This window comes from Lepus europaeus, unplaced genomic scaffold, assembly GCF_033115175.1.
Source record: "Lepus europaeus isolate LE1 unplaced genomic scaffold, mLepTim1.pri SCAFFOLD_3_1, whole genome shotgun sequence".
NCBI lineage: Eukaryota > Metazoa > Chordata > Mammalia > Lagomorpha > Leporidae > Lepus > Lepus europaeus.
The window spans coordinates 6,773,611-6,788,534 of NW_026909276.1; the positions used below are offsets into that span (position 1 = coordinate 6,773,611).

At 40.0% G+C, this 14,924-nt stretch overlaps 1 protein-coding gene across 1 annotated transcript; it reads right to left on the reverse strand.

Annotated features, from left to right (window-relative positions):
* Positions 1-1,093: 1,093 nt before the first annotated feature.
* LOC133755104 (zinc finger protein 271-like) lies at positions 1,094-11,583 on the reverse strand. Its single transcript, XM_062185385.1, has 3 exons — positions 11,348-11,583; positions 11,011-11,103; positions 1,094-7,603 (listed from the first exon to the last, which is right to left on the reverse strand). The coding sequence occupies exons 1-3, from the start codon at positions 11,499-11,501 to the stop codon at positions 5,145-5,147; spliced, it is 2,706 nt and encodes a 901-aa protein (XP_062041369.1). The 5' UTR covers positions 11,502-11,583; the 3' UTR covers positions 1,094-5,144.
* Between the last annotated feature and the right edge of the window lie 3,341 nt (positions 11,584-14,924).

Below are 14,924 nucleotides of genomic sequence, written 5' to 3' on the forward strand. Positions count from 1 at the left end.
TAACCCATGAGCTGTACTTTGGAAATTTATATTCATTAAATAAAAGTTTAATAAAAAAAGTGAAAAAAAGAAAATGCAAATTTCTACAAAGTTAAAAATATTATTTAAACATTAAAAAAAAAAAGACCTGGTGCATTGAATCAAATCCCATAATTTGGAACAGTTTTAAGAGTCAGAACTGGGAAGAAAGGATAGTACCTACAAGGGAGACCAGGAGGAAGCACCTAACATATGATCCAGCCATCCCACTCTTTGGAATTTACCCAAACCAAAAGAAATTAGCATATGCAAGAGTTATCTATAACCCCATGTTCACTGCAGCACAATTCACAATAGCTGAGGTCTGGGAACAATCCAGATATCAATCAATTGTTGACTGGATAAGAAAATTATGGTATATACACACTACGGCGTACTACTCAGCTATAAAAAAAAAGAAAAAGAAACCCTGTCTTTTGCAACAAGATAGATGAAACTGGAAATCATTATACTTAGTGAAATAAACTAGTCCCCAAAATACAGATATCATATGTTTTCCCTGATCTGAGGTAGCTAATAGAGTACCTAAAATGTAATGTATTGGAGTTAGATACACTTTTTCAGATTTGATGATTGTTTAGAGCACTTGTCTTTTCCATTGAGGAACAGTGATTCTTTTTATTTTTTTCCTTCATACTATTTGCTCACTTGTTGAACTCTTACTTAGTGTAGGGTTAACTATACAATCATTTTGTAAAAGTTAAGTGGGAATGTGAGAGGGAAGAGGAGAAAGGGTTGGAGTGTGTGTGGGAGGGAGGGTATCGAGGGAAGTGTCACTTACATTCATTAGTCTGTATATGTGAAATATATCAAACTTATATTACTTAAAATTTTAAAAGGAAGTAAATATTTAAAATTCAAAAAATTTATACCAATAACAAGGAGAATTTTAAAGGTGTTTATATATATAATATATATGTGTGTGTTTATGACATTACAATGTAAATGCAAATATATATAATTTGTAATATAAATGTACACAGAGCAACATTTTGAAATTTGTATAATGTATTTATCATCAGAAAAGAATACTCATATTTCTGTAATGATCCAGTTTCTGAAAATTACAAGAATGAAGAGTAAGCCATCAAGTTGTAGCTCATAAAGTCTGTTTCTCTGTTTCTCCAAGTCTACCAGCCTCTAAAATTAAATAAACATACATAATTCTGGGATAAAAATAACATTAAGATCCCACTATTTTCCCACATAATTTTCAGGAAATATACTAGTATCTAGAAACACAGTGGCAAATTTATCTATGAATAAAATATATGTATGTTATATATGTTACATATATTCATATATATACTACGTTGAGGAGAAAGAATTATTACCCTTGGCTAAAATGGCCCTGAGACACTGTGTACCTGACAGTTTCCAGAAGGCAACTTACAGAATGTTGGGGGTGATGATGATCTTACAATAAAAATTAAATCACCATGGCCACAGATTCACAGGGTTAGGATTGGTCTAGACTAAAGTATTTGTGCAAAAGAGTGACTCCAGTGAATTTAAAAATTAACAAATTTTCATAATTAAAGGTTAATTTCAAGTTCCATGAATGTCTATAAAGCTAAGAATGAAATCTCCTGCTAATGAGTGATGGAACTGGCCCTAAATTGTTCTCATATACTGTGAAAATAAAATTTGGACATCTGCCAGAATTTGATAGCCTTACAATGATAAAGTAAATCATGGTAGCCTGAAGTGCCCTGCACTAGAATTGGCACAAATTAGGTTATTATTTATTGAGGTGGTAATAATAAATTTGAATCAACATGAAAAATAGAGAAATGTATTCATTTCAATATATGTTTTATATTGATAGTTGTGTGTACAAATGGTAAATTTAGTAGAAGCAGGAATAAGGTTACAAGGAGATGTAACAGATATTAATAAAAGTAGCCCTCAATACACATTTAAATACAGAAAATCTGTGCTTTCTTAAATCAAAGAAAGTTTATGCCATTAAATTCAGTAATTTTAAAACCAAGATAAAATTGTCTTGATCTAATGAATGGAAATTTTAAAGAGAATGACAATTTTGATTCTCGAAATATAAAGAAGCTATAAAAAAGTGTCCTTGAAAGTGTAAAAGAATGTAATGTTCTAAAATTATTTGATAGGCCATAAAGATGGAGATTGCTAAGACAACTTGAACATTATTTAGTGCATTCATGACATGAAAATATAAGTGCCCAAAAGAATCATCATACATTAGCAGTGCTAAGATTGCTTTCCATGTGGATATTGACATACTCAGATGAAATTAATAAAATGAAAGACAAAATATAGAAAATTGATGCACATGGAAGTTAAAACTTTGTCTTGCCCTTAGTAACAATGTCATTTTAATGTGAGCCATAATTAAAAACAAATATGTGGATGAATATTTGGTGAAAAAACAGTCTGGAATAAACTGGAAAAATTACAGTATGATATAGACTTGTAGTTTGGAAAATTTCCACAATCAGAAAATAATTTAAAGTTCCAGGAGCATCTAGAAACATTAATAATGTATCCTATGCTGATGACCATGATGGTGCTGGCGCTGCAATGTACTCAAATCCTATACACATGACAGTTGCTGGGACAACTTCCAGCATTTAGAGTGAGTAGATGACCACACAATTATAAATCAAACCATGGGGCCCATCATTTCCCTGTGTTAGGAATGTTACAAATCAGGTTACTCATTACACATGCAGGTGACAGTAGTAAATGACAAAATAAATATGCACTCCATGGAAGGCATTTAATTTTGATTATATGGTATATAAATTAGTAATTTGGCAGAAACAGAGTCATAATCATATAGAGATGGGCTAATAATTGGATGGTGGAGTAGGGAGGGAGCTTACTGCTCTAGCCCAGGAGAAAATAGTTTTTAAAAAGTGGAAATAGAGTAGTCTCAGGGAAGAGTTAGGTAAAAAATGACAGAGGGAATTCTACTGATATTAGAGGGACGCAGTGAACCCATATGGATGGCATGGTGCCCACGGATCACGACTCCAACAGCTGAGAGCCTATGCACCAGAACTGGAAAGTGAGGTGAGACAAGACCACAGTAGCCTGAGCCACCGGCAAAAATGTGGCAGGAAACTAGAGGAAATGAGGCTTAAGTATCCAAGGGAAAGTGTGCCAGCCAAACTAGAGGAGAGAGAAAAAAAAGGGACAGTACAGACATGTTTCTCTCTCTCCAATCACCTCACAAAGACATGCAAGCTAATAGAGCAGGAGCCATTTTGGACATACATAACATCTGTGCCAGCTTGTGTCTGCATCAGGCAAGCAGCCGAGTGGAGACTCCTAACTCCTAACTCTGGATGGATGCAATGGCTGGAGCTGCCACAATCCAAAGCCAGGAGTCAGGAGCTTCTTCTGCATCTCCCACATGGGTGCAGGGCCATCTTCTACTGCTTTCCCAGGCTATAGCAGAGAGCTGGATCAGAAGAGGAGCAACCGGGACTAGAACCAGTGCCCACATGGTATGCCAGCATTTCAGGCCAGGGCTTTAACTTACTGTGCCACAGCGCTGGTCCCAACCTTTCTTCCTTATGGGAGTACCTATTGTATGGGATGTAATTTCCAGCAAATGGCTCTGTCACATGGTTATGTTGATTTTGGAAAAAGTCCTTCACATTCATTATATTCTTAAGTTCTATCCCTTGTTTGAACTTCATGTGTTATGAGGTATTCCTTCTGACAAAAGGCTTTCCCACATTTATTACAAGATTTCCACCATGTAATAAATTCTCGATGTTATATTGTGTGATATTGGCATAGTTTTCCAACACTCATTCCATTCATATGCTTTCTCCCCCATGTGAATTCTGATGTTTTATGGGGTGTTACTTATGGATAAAGGCTTTTCCATATGCATTATATACAAAGTGTTTTCCCACATATGAATTAGATGATGTGCAATGAGGGCTGAACTATGGGAAAAAGCTTTCCAAGTCATTATGTCCAAAAGGTTTCTTTTCATGTGAATTTTCTGACGCATTCTGAGATGTGACTTATTGCCAAGGGCTTTTCTACAGTCATTGCATTCATGAAGTTTCTCTCCGATGTGAATTCTCTGGTGTGATATGAGCTATGATTTACAACATATGATTTATAAAGGCTTTTCCACACTCATTAGATTTATACGGTTTCTGCCCTGTGTGAATTCTGTTTTGATATAACTTATAGAAAAAGGCTTTTACACAGTCATTACATTTATAAGGTTATTTCCCTGTGTGAATCTTCTGATGCATTTGGAGTTGGAAGTTAAAATCAAGTTTTTCCACAGTCATTACATTCATGAAGTTTCAACACTGTGTGCATTCTCTGGTGCATTATGAGGTTTGACTTTTGTCCAAAGGCTTTTCCAGTCATTATATTCATAAGGTTTCTGCCCTGTGTGAATTCCCTGATGCATGATGAAGGTTGACTTATGGCTAAATGCTTTCCACAGTTATTACAATCATGAGTTTTCTACCCTGTGTGAATTCTCTGCTGTGATATGAGTTTTGTCTTTTGTCAAAAGGCTTTTCCAAAGTCATTACATTCATGAGGTTTCCTCCCTGTGTGAATTCTCTGATGTTTCTAAAGGATTGACTTTTATCCAGAGGCTTTCCCTTGGTCATTACTTTCATGGGTTTTCTCCCCTGTGTGAATTCTCCAGTGTGATATGAGGTGTGACTTTCATACAAAGGCTTTTCCACAGTCATTACATTCATGAGGTTTCTGCTCTGTGTGATTTCGCTGATGTATCATGAGGCCTAACTTATGGCCAAAGGCTTTTCCACAATCATTATTTATGAGGTTTCTCCCCTGTGTGAATTCTCTAGTGTAATATGAGGTATGACTTGTGTCCAAAGGCTTTTCCACAGTCATTTCATTTATGAGGTTTCTGCCCTGTGTGAATTCTCTGGTGTATGATGAGGTGTGACTTGTGTCCAAAGGCTTTGCCAGTTATTACATTCATGAGATTTCTGCCCCATGTAAATTCTCTGGTGTACGATGAGGTGTGACTTTCGTCCAAATGCTTTTCCACAGTCATTACATTCATGAGGTTTCTCCCCTGTGTGAATTCACTGATGTTTCATGAGGTCTGACTTTCATCCAAAGGCCTTTCCATCGCCATTACATTCATGAGGTTTCTCCCTTTTGTGAATTTGCTGGTGTACGATGAGGCCTGACTTGCGTCCAAAGGCTTTTCCACAGTCATTACATTCATGAGGTTTCTCCCCTGTGTGAATTCGCTGGTGTATGAGGTGTGACTTGCATCCAAAGGCTTTTCCACAGTCATTACATTCATGAGGTTTCTCCCCTGTGTGAATTCGCTGGTGTATGATGAGGCCTGACTTGCGTCCAAAGGCTTTTCCACAGTCATTACATTTATGAGATTTCTGTCCTGTGTGAATTTGCTGGTGTCTGATGAGGTTTGACTTCTGTCCAAATGCTTTTCCACAGTCATTACATTCATGAGGTTTCTCCCCTGTGTGAATTCGCTGGTGTATGATGAGGTCTGACTTTTGTCCAAATGCTTTTCCACAGTCATTACATTCATGAGGTTTCTCCCCTGTGTGAATTCGCTGGTGTATGATGAGGCCTGACTTTTGTCCAAAGGCTTTTCCACAGTCATTACATTCATGAGGTTTCTCCCCTGTGTGAATTCGCTGGTGTATGATGAGGCCTGACTTTTGTCCAAAGGCTTTTCCACAGTCATTACATTCATGAGGTTTCTCCCCTGTGTGAATTCGCTGATGTTTCATGAGTTGTGACTTTCGTCCAAAGGCTTTTCCACAGTCATTACATTCATGAGGTTTCTCCCCTGTGTGAATTCGCTGGTGTATGATGAGGCCTGACTTGCGTCCAAAGGCTTTTCCACAGTCATTACATTCATGAGGTTTCTCCCCTGTGTGAATTCTCTGGTGTATGATGAGGTCTGACTTTTGTCCAAATGCTTTTCCACAGTCATTACATTCATGAGGTTTCTCCCCTGTGTGAATTCGCTGGTGTATGATGAGGCCTGACTTTTGTCCAAATGCTTTTCCACAGTCATTACATTTATGAGATTTCTGTCCTGTGTGAATTTGCTGGTGTCTGATGAGGTTTGACTTGTGTCCAAAGGCTTTTCCACAGTCATTACATTCATGAGGTTTCTCCCCTGTGTGAATTCGCTGGTGTATGATGAGGTCTGACTTTTGTCCAAATGCTTTTCCACAGTCATTACATTCATGAGGTTTCTCCCCTGTGTGAATTCGCTGGTGTATGATGAGGCCTGACTTTTGTCCAAAGGCTTTTCCACAGTCATTACATTCATGAGGTTTCTCCCCTGTGTGAATTCGCTGGTGTATGATGAGGTCTGACTTTTGTCCAAATGCTTTTCCACAGTCATTACATTTATGAAGTTTCTCCCCTGTGTGAATTCGCTGATGTTTCATGAGGTGTGACTTGCATCCAAAGGCTTTTCCACAGTCATTACATTCATGAGGTTTCTCCCCTGTGTGAATTCGCTGGTGTATGATGAGGTGTGACTTGCGTCCAAAGGCTTTTCCACAGTCATTACATTCATGAGGCTTCTCCCCTGTGTGAATTCGCTGGTGTATGATGAGGTGTGACTTGCGTCCAAAGGCTTTTCCACAGTCATTACATTCATGAGGTTTCTCCCCTGTGTGAATTCGCTGGTGTATGATGAGGGCTGACTTCCACAGAAAGCCTCTTCCACAATGAAGGCATTTATAAAGTTTCTCCCCTGTGTGAATTCGCTGATGGTTTATGAGGTATGACTTTTGTGTAAAGGCTTTTCCACAATCACTACATTCATGTGATTTCTCTCCTGTGTGAATTTGTTGACATTTCCTGAGGACTGACTTTTGTCCAAAGGCTTTTCCAGAGTCATTACATTCATAAGGTGAATTAATACTGAGTGTTTTTCCACAAGGGTTACATGTGTAAAGTTTTTCCCTTGTATTTAGTCTGTGATTTATTGCAAGATGTGACTGGTGAATGACAGGTTCAACATACTTAATGTACTTATAAAATTTCTTTCTTGTGTGAGTTTGTTGATGCATATTGAGGCTAGAATTTTCATGGATAGCTTTTTCTATTTGAGTTGTTTTTCCAAAAGTGACAGTTGATTTATTACAGTTTTCTGCCATATGAACCCTCTCAGATTTACAGAACATCTTTCTTGTGAAGACTTTTGCTTGTCCAGTGGGTCCAAATGGCTGCTTCATGATGTGAATATTGTCATACTGACTAAGAGGCTCACAGAAGTGAAGAGATTTTCCAGGTATCTTAGTGTTATCAAATTTCTCTCCAGCCTGTAGTTGATCAGGCCCACTGTGGGGATACACAGTGTGACATTTATTGCATTCCTCAGGCTTCAATCCTGAATAGATTCCCTTTTTAATAATCATTGTTGGAATATGGCTTGAATTTAAACTAAGGGTTTTTCTTAATTCAACTCTCTTGTGAGCTGATGTCTTGTTATTTTTCATAAAATCCTGATTCAGATTTTTGTCCTGACTTTCCAGGTTGATCTTAATCAGGTCATCCATTTTCATGACCACTGAAATGAGAAAAAAGCAATCATGTCACTGAATCACATGTTACTGTTTCTCCTGGCATACTCATGTAAAGAGAATGAAGTTACTTGTTATCCAAGTGGCATAAGATTTTCACAGAATCAGTATGAGGTACTTATTTGTGACCATTATATGGTTTTTCTCCTTAATACATTAATATACCATGAGGTTTCCCAATGTTCAAACCTGATCCTTTTTACTATGGGAATTTGTCAAGGATGGTAGAATGACATTTGTGCTATGATGAGTGGGATGCCTGCCCTGGCTACTCTGCTTTCAGTACAGATCTCTGCCTATGTAAACTGGAAGGAAGCAGATAATGTTTCATGTGCCTGGGAACCTGTGAGACACCAGGGAAGACTAGAGGAATTCTAGAGCTCTGGCTTCAGACTAGTTAGACTTAAGTGTTGCAGACATCTGGGAAGTGAACTAATAGAGGGCCTCTTTCTCTCTCTTTCTTCTCTCACTATCACTCTGCCTTTCACAAAGATGAAATAATTATAAAATATTTTAAAGAATGGACAAATATTTAATAAAAATATTCACCCACTACCTAGCAACCATTTTTCCCCTGTCCTTTTTCTCCAGTTTATTTTTATAAAAATTGTGTGCTTTTTGATTCTCCGATATTTCAACCATAAACATGAAAAAGTTTTACTGATCATTTACTTGCAGGTGGAGAAGAGTGAAATGTGCCTGTACTTTAAGCAGGACAACATTTAAGGAGTATGATTTGGATCTAAGATTGTCTCATGTTCAGTCTTCCTAGGTAAACATCATTTGTGGGATTTTTCAAATGAAAAACTACTTTGTCTCTACTCTATGCCAGCTTCCCCAAATTCCTAAGGACACCCAACACCTTCAGCCTCTCAGAAATACAACAGGTAGAGAAAAGTCCCAATATACCATTTTAGTTAAACACTCCCAATCAGTTTGAAGAATTTGTTTCTGCAAACTGGGATGTGCTCATCTTCTTTGAAAAGTGTTTTCTAGCTCATTCTGAAATTATCAGTGTTGGTTACCTCCTCTCGATTCTTTCTGTAAACATTCCTGTGTGATAATTTGAATTTCTAGATGCTTTTAATCAGTTGCCTCCTATTTTCACTGAAAGCTTCATTTCCTATGCTTTTCTTATCTTTTTATTTGCTTATTTTTCAATGATACTGAAAAATAAGAGAGAAATCATACTTCAAACTCCATCCTTAACAAAATCTAAGCCACTCAACATAAACCCAGGAGGCTACTTGAGCTTGGGTCTCAAAAGCTCATTACTTTCTTGGTGAGTCTAGGATCACTTATTTTCATGTTTTATATAAGTTCATGCTTAGTTTATGATTTCTTTTCTTTCAAAGATTTACTTTATTTACTTGAAAGCTAGAATTATAGAAAGGGATAGACAGAGAGAAGCCTTCCATATGCTGATTCACTCCCCATATGGGCACAACAAACCAATGCTGGGCCAAGATGAAGTTAGGAGCCAGGAGTGTCTTTCCTATCTCCCACATGGGTACAGGGGGCCAAGGACTTGGGCCAACCTCTTCTCTTTTCTCAGGTACATTAGCAGAGAGCTGGATTAGAAGAGGACCAGCTGGGACTTGAAATGGCACCCATATGCAATGCTAGTGCTGCAGGCTGGAGCTTTAACACACTGCACCACAGTGTCATTCCTAGCTTCATAATTTATGATGTCACAACACAGAGGCTTACTCATGACCATCTTTTTTTTTTTTAAAGATTTATTTATTTAATTGAAAGTCAGAGTTACAAGAGAGAGGAGAGGCAAAGAGAGAGTAAGCTCTTCCATCCAATGGTTCACTCCTCAATTGGCCACAGAGGCCAGAACTGTGCTGATCTGAAGCCAGGAGCCAGGAACTTCTTCTGGGTCTCCCTCAGGTGCAGGGGTGCAAGGACTTAGACCATCTTCTACTGCTTTCCCAGGCCATAGCCGAGAGCTGGTTTGGAAGTGGAGCAACTGTGTCTCGAACTGGTGCCCATATGGGATGCTGATGCTTCAGCCTAGGGTTTTAATTCACTGCACCACAGCACCGGCCACATGACAATCTTTTAGCATTTACTTATTTGCTTACTTGAGAGTCAGAGAGACAGAATGAAAGATAAAGACAGACTGAAACAGAGGTTTGCCAACTATAGGCTCACTCCTCAAATGTTTCCAACAGACTATAATTTTCTTATTTATTTGAGAGGCACAGAGGGAAAAAAAAAGAGACTAAAAAAGAGAGTTCACACTTATTGATTCAATCCTGAGCAAGTTCTATGCCTGGGCAAAATCATGAGAGGGAACTCAATCTGAGCAATGAGTTAGAAATAAGTTTCCGGGGGCTGGCGTTGTGGTAAAGCAGGTAAAGCCACCACCTGCAGTGTCAACATCACTTATGGGCACCAGTTTAAGTCCTAGCTGCTCCACTTCTGATCCAGCACCCTGCTATGGCCTGGGAAAGCAGTAGAAGATGGCCCAAATCCTTGGACCCCTGTACCCATGTGGGAGACCTGGAAGAAGCTCCTGGCTCCTGGCTTCAGATCAGTACAGCTCCAGCCATGACAGCCAATTGGGAAGTGAACCAGTGGCTGGAAGACCTCTCTCTCTCTGTCTCTCCTTCTTCTCTCTCTCTGACTTTGAAATAAATAAATAAATCTTAAAAAAAAAAAAAAAGAACAGAAACAGGGCAGCACCGTGGCTCAATGGGCTAACCCTCTGCCTGTGACACTGGCACACCTGGTTCTAGTCCCAGTTGGGGCACCGGATTCTGTCCCGGTTGCCCCTCTTCCAGGCCAGCTCTCTGCTGTGGTCCGGGAGTGCAGTGGAGGATAGCCCAAGTCCTTGGGCCCTACACCCGCATGGGAGACCAGGAGAAGGCTCCTGGCTTCAGATCAGCATGGTATGCCAGCCACAGTGTGCTGTGGCCATTGGAGGTGAACCAATGGTAAAGGAAGACCTTTCTCTCTGTCTCTCTCTCTCACTCTCCACTCTGCCTGTCAAAAAAAGAAAAAAAGACCAGAAACATTAAGATTAAAAAAATAAGTTTCTGTATGTTGCCTAACTAACAAGCACTGAAGGAACTAATAAGTGCATGAAGGAAAAGGTATAAAAGTATAGATAAGGACAAGTTAGAATTTGGGGAATGTATCAAACCTAAATAAAAGCCTTAGTAACATCAGGAAATGACTGGATTTTTTTTTTTTTTTTAATCAAAGAACATCTTCACTAAGAACAAAATTTAGAAAAGATACTGGTATCTCTAAATGCCTGTGTCTGATCCACAAAACCAGCTGTCAGCAGGAGTAAGGCTTGAGAAAATTTCATGGAAAGACTACTAGTCAACATATACACACTTTCTGCTTTGGCCTCCCTGTCTCTTATGTGCAGACTGACCTGAAAGGCTCTGATTCAAGCATTTGTCCACCATCCATGGCTCTTCTCCTTGCTCCAACTTGAAGATTAAGTCAGGTTTGGTAATGCAGTGCCCTATTAATGGAAACAAAGTAAGACTTTGTAAAATCACTATCTTGGGTTATTTGAAGGACTACAGCTTGGTTAAGGAGCTATGCAACAAATGTTCCAATTTGAATCTTTTGTTAGATGGTAGATATTCAGATTATCCATGGACTCAAATTCTAATCCTGTCCAATATTAAACATTATAAAGTGTTCCCTTGCTTGTCAAATAGCAAGAAAATGTTATCACTGGGAATGTGATGGGTGTCACTCACCCAAGGAGAAGAGGCTGCTGTAGGTCTCCAGCATCACATCTCTGTACAGGATTTTCTGAGCATTGTTCATGTTCTGCCATTCCTCCCAGGTAAAGTACACAGCCAGGTCTTCAAATGCTATCATCACCTGTAACATTACACTTCCAGTCAACATGTTAACTCTGTCACAAAACAAACACTGACAGTTGTGTATGAATATGAAGGAAAAAGGAAGGATATGGTTTTACATTAGACTTGTTGAGTGTTTAGAAAGCCACACAGAGCATTCAACAGAGTCAAACCCATTATCTACTGGCTGTGCGAAATGCCCAAGCTGGAGGGAAACAGGAGGTTCAAATCACAAAGGCCACATCTGTCAAGGGGAATTGCACAGCAGGCTAAAAGAGGGGCAATACTGACTACACCGCAAGGTGGAGGCGCTGGCCTATTTTTTAAGATTATTTATTTGAAAGGCAGACTTACAGAGATTGGGAGAGACAGGGAGACAAAAGGATATATCTTCTATCTACTGTTCATTTCCCAAATGCCCACAATGGCTGGGACTGGGCCAGGTCAAAGCCAGGAGCCTGGGACTCCGTGGGTCTCCCATATTGATGGAAGGGTCCAAATACTCAAGTCATTTTCACTGCTCTTTCAATCAGATTAGCAGGGAACTAGATTGCAAGTGGAGCAGCAAGGACTCAAATCCTTTGTTTACATGGGATGTCAGCATTGATAGTGGAGGCTTAGCCTGCTGGATTACAATTCTGGTGACTATTGCAGGTTCTTAAACAAATCTCTAAGCATTTTTCTCAGTGAGTCACAAATGCAGATTGTACTGCAGACATTCCCAGGTTCTCTTTTTGGGCAAATAATTCCATTGCTTTCACTTTAATTATGTATAATGTTATTTCAAATGTTTATCATTTCAATGTTTTGGGCAGTTATTTCAATTGTTTATCAGTAGAATAATCATAGACAAGGGCAAAAGCTAATTTGTATTCTTTGTCTTACCTGTATTTTCTCTCTTACTTAAAAATATTTATTAGCTTGATAGAGCAAAATGTTGATGTACTGAGAGATAGAGAGCTTTGACACATTAATTCACTTCCTAGATAACCACACCAAACAGAGGTGGGGCAGGACTGAAGCCAGGATTGAGGAATGGAATCTAGGCCTCCTTCATTAGTGACATCACCATTGCTTCCCCAGGTGTGCATTATCTGGGAGCTAAAAACTAGAGCCGGTTGGCCGGCGCCGTGGCTCAACAGGCTAATCCTCCGCCTTGCGGCGCCGGCACACCGGGTTCTAGTCCCGGTCGGGGCACCGATCCTGTCCCGGTTGCCCCTCTTCCAGGCCAGCTCTCTGCTGTGGCCAGGGAGTGCAGTGGAGGATGGCCCAAGTGTTTGGGCTCTGCACTCCATGGGAGACCAGGATAAGCACCTGGCTCCTGCCATCGGAACAGCGCGGTGCGCCGGCCGCAGCGCGCTACCGCGGCGGCCATTGGAGGGTGAACCAACGGCAAAAGGAAGACCTTTCTCTCTGTCTCTCTCTCACTGTCCACTCTGCCTGTCAAAAAAAATTAAAAAAAAAAAAAAAAAAAAAAAAAACAAAACTAGAGCCGGCATTGGAAATCAAACATAGACACTTTGAGGTGGCATCATAAACACTAAGCTAAATGTCTGCCCTGTCTTTTAATATATTTTTTTCTCTGACATATTGGAAATGATATGCATGGTGTTTTCCTGGAAATTATTTTCTGTTCATTCCCATTGCAGTTTCACTGATGATTTCTTGCCTTTTATTCTCAATGCTTCTACATACTTCTCCTTAACATTGCCCATTCAAGAGTCAGTATTGCAGACCGGCACTGTGGCTAAACAGGCTAATCCTCCACCTAGCGGTGCCAGCACACTGGGTTCTAGTCTTGGTCGGGGCACTGGATTCTGTCCCAGTTGCCCCTCTTCCAGGCCAGCTCTCTGCTGTGTGCCCGGGAGTGGAGGATGGCCCAAGTCCTTGGGCCCTGCACCCGCAAGGGAGACCAGGAGAAGCACCTGGCTCCTGGCTTTGGATCAGCATGTTGCACCGGCCACAGCGCGCTGGCCGCGGCGGCCATTGAAGGGTGAACCAACAGCAAAGGAAGACCTTTCTCTCTGTCTCTCTCTCTCTCTCACTATCCACTCTGCCCGCCAAATAAATAAATAAATAAATAAGCCTCCAGTAGATTCTTCACACATTCCTTATTCTATTCCAGAATCCAATTCAGCTTCTCAAAGGTATTAAGGACTCCATTACTCTAACAATTCAAAAACAAACTTAACTGATTTGTGTTTTAGCACTAGGTAACTCTTCCACTTGCGGAATGCTAAGTGTTTACTTCATAGGTAGCACTAAAACACTGCTCAGTACATCATCTACATTTAGACTGTTTCAGACAACACGACCCCAAAAATGTAGCATATTGTGCTTAGTTTCAACTCAATTCATGTAACAAATATATATTTTGCTATAGCAACAGAAAGACAAGAGACCAAACTGCATTATGATAGATGACAGTAATGATGCATAATTGTGCCAAATTCATCATTCATTTCTGTATATACCATGAGAACAAATTTTATGTTTATTTTTCTATTTTAAAATTTTTAAAGATTTATTTATTTATTTGAAAGTCAGAGTTACACAGAGAGAGGAGAGGCAGAGAGAGAGAGGTCTTCCATCTGCTGGTTCAGTCCCCAATTGGCTGCAATGGCTGGAACTGCACCAATCTGAAGCCAGGAACCAGGAGCTTCTTCTGTGCCTCCCACATGGGTTCAGGGGCCCAAGGACCTGGGCCATCTTCCACTGCTTTCCCAGGCCATAGTAGAGAGCTGGAGAAGAAGTGGAACAGCAGGGTCTCAAACCGGTGCCCATATGGGATGCCAATGCTTTAGACCAGGGCATTAACCCACTGAGCCACAGAGCCAGCCCCATATTTTCCATTTTAATTAACTAGTATACTGGGACCAGCACTGTGGCATAGCAGGTAAAGCCACTGCCTTCAGTGCTGGCATCCCATATTGGTGCCAGTTCAAGTCCCAGTGGCTTTCCTTCCAATCCAGCTCTCTACTATGGCCTGGGAAATCAGTAGAAGATGGCCTAAGTCCTTGGGCCCCTGAACCCATATGGGAGGCCCAGAAGAAGCTCTTCACTTCTAGCTCTGGATCAGTGCAACTCTGGCCATTGTGGCAAATTGGGGAGTGAACCAGCAGATGAAAGACTCTCTCTCTCTCTCCCTCTGCCTCTCTGTAACTCTGGCTTTCAAATAAATTAAAAAAAAATCTAAAAAGAAAATAAATAAATAAACTAGCATTAAACACCTAAAATAAGTACTGACAAACTGGGGGATAATTAAAAAAAAAAAAAAAAAAAAAAAAAAAAAAAAAAAAAAAAAACACTTACAGGTGATATATTCATTTTCTTTCCTCTTAGAAACATGTGGAGGACCCAGAATCATACCTGGGAGAGAAGGTGAATGACAAGAGTTCAAAGAAAACTCTGGAGGCCAACGCTGTGGCATAATGGGTAAAGCTGCTGCCTGCAGTGCCAGCATTCCATA

Excerpts from the sequence above, each read along its gene's own strand:
- LOC133755104 (XM_062185385.1), bottom strand. The coding sequence starts at position 11,501 with ATGTTGACTGGAAGTGTAATGTTACAGGTGATGATAGCATTTGAAGAC. Across the intron at positions 11,104-11,347 it reads CAGCAGCCTCTTCTCCTTGG|GGCACTGCATTACCAAACCT; the intron begins GTGAGTGACACC and ends TTCCATTAATAG. Across the intron at positions 7,604-11,010 it reads CTTGAATCAGAGCCTTTCAG|TGGTCATGAAAATGGATGAC; the intron begins GTCAGTCTGCAC and ends TTCTCATTTCAG.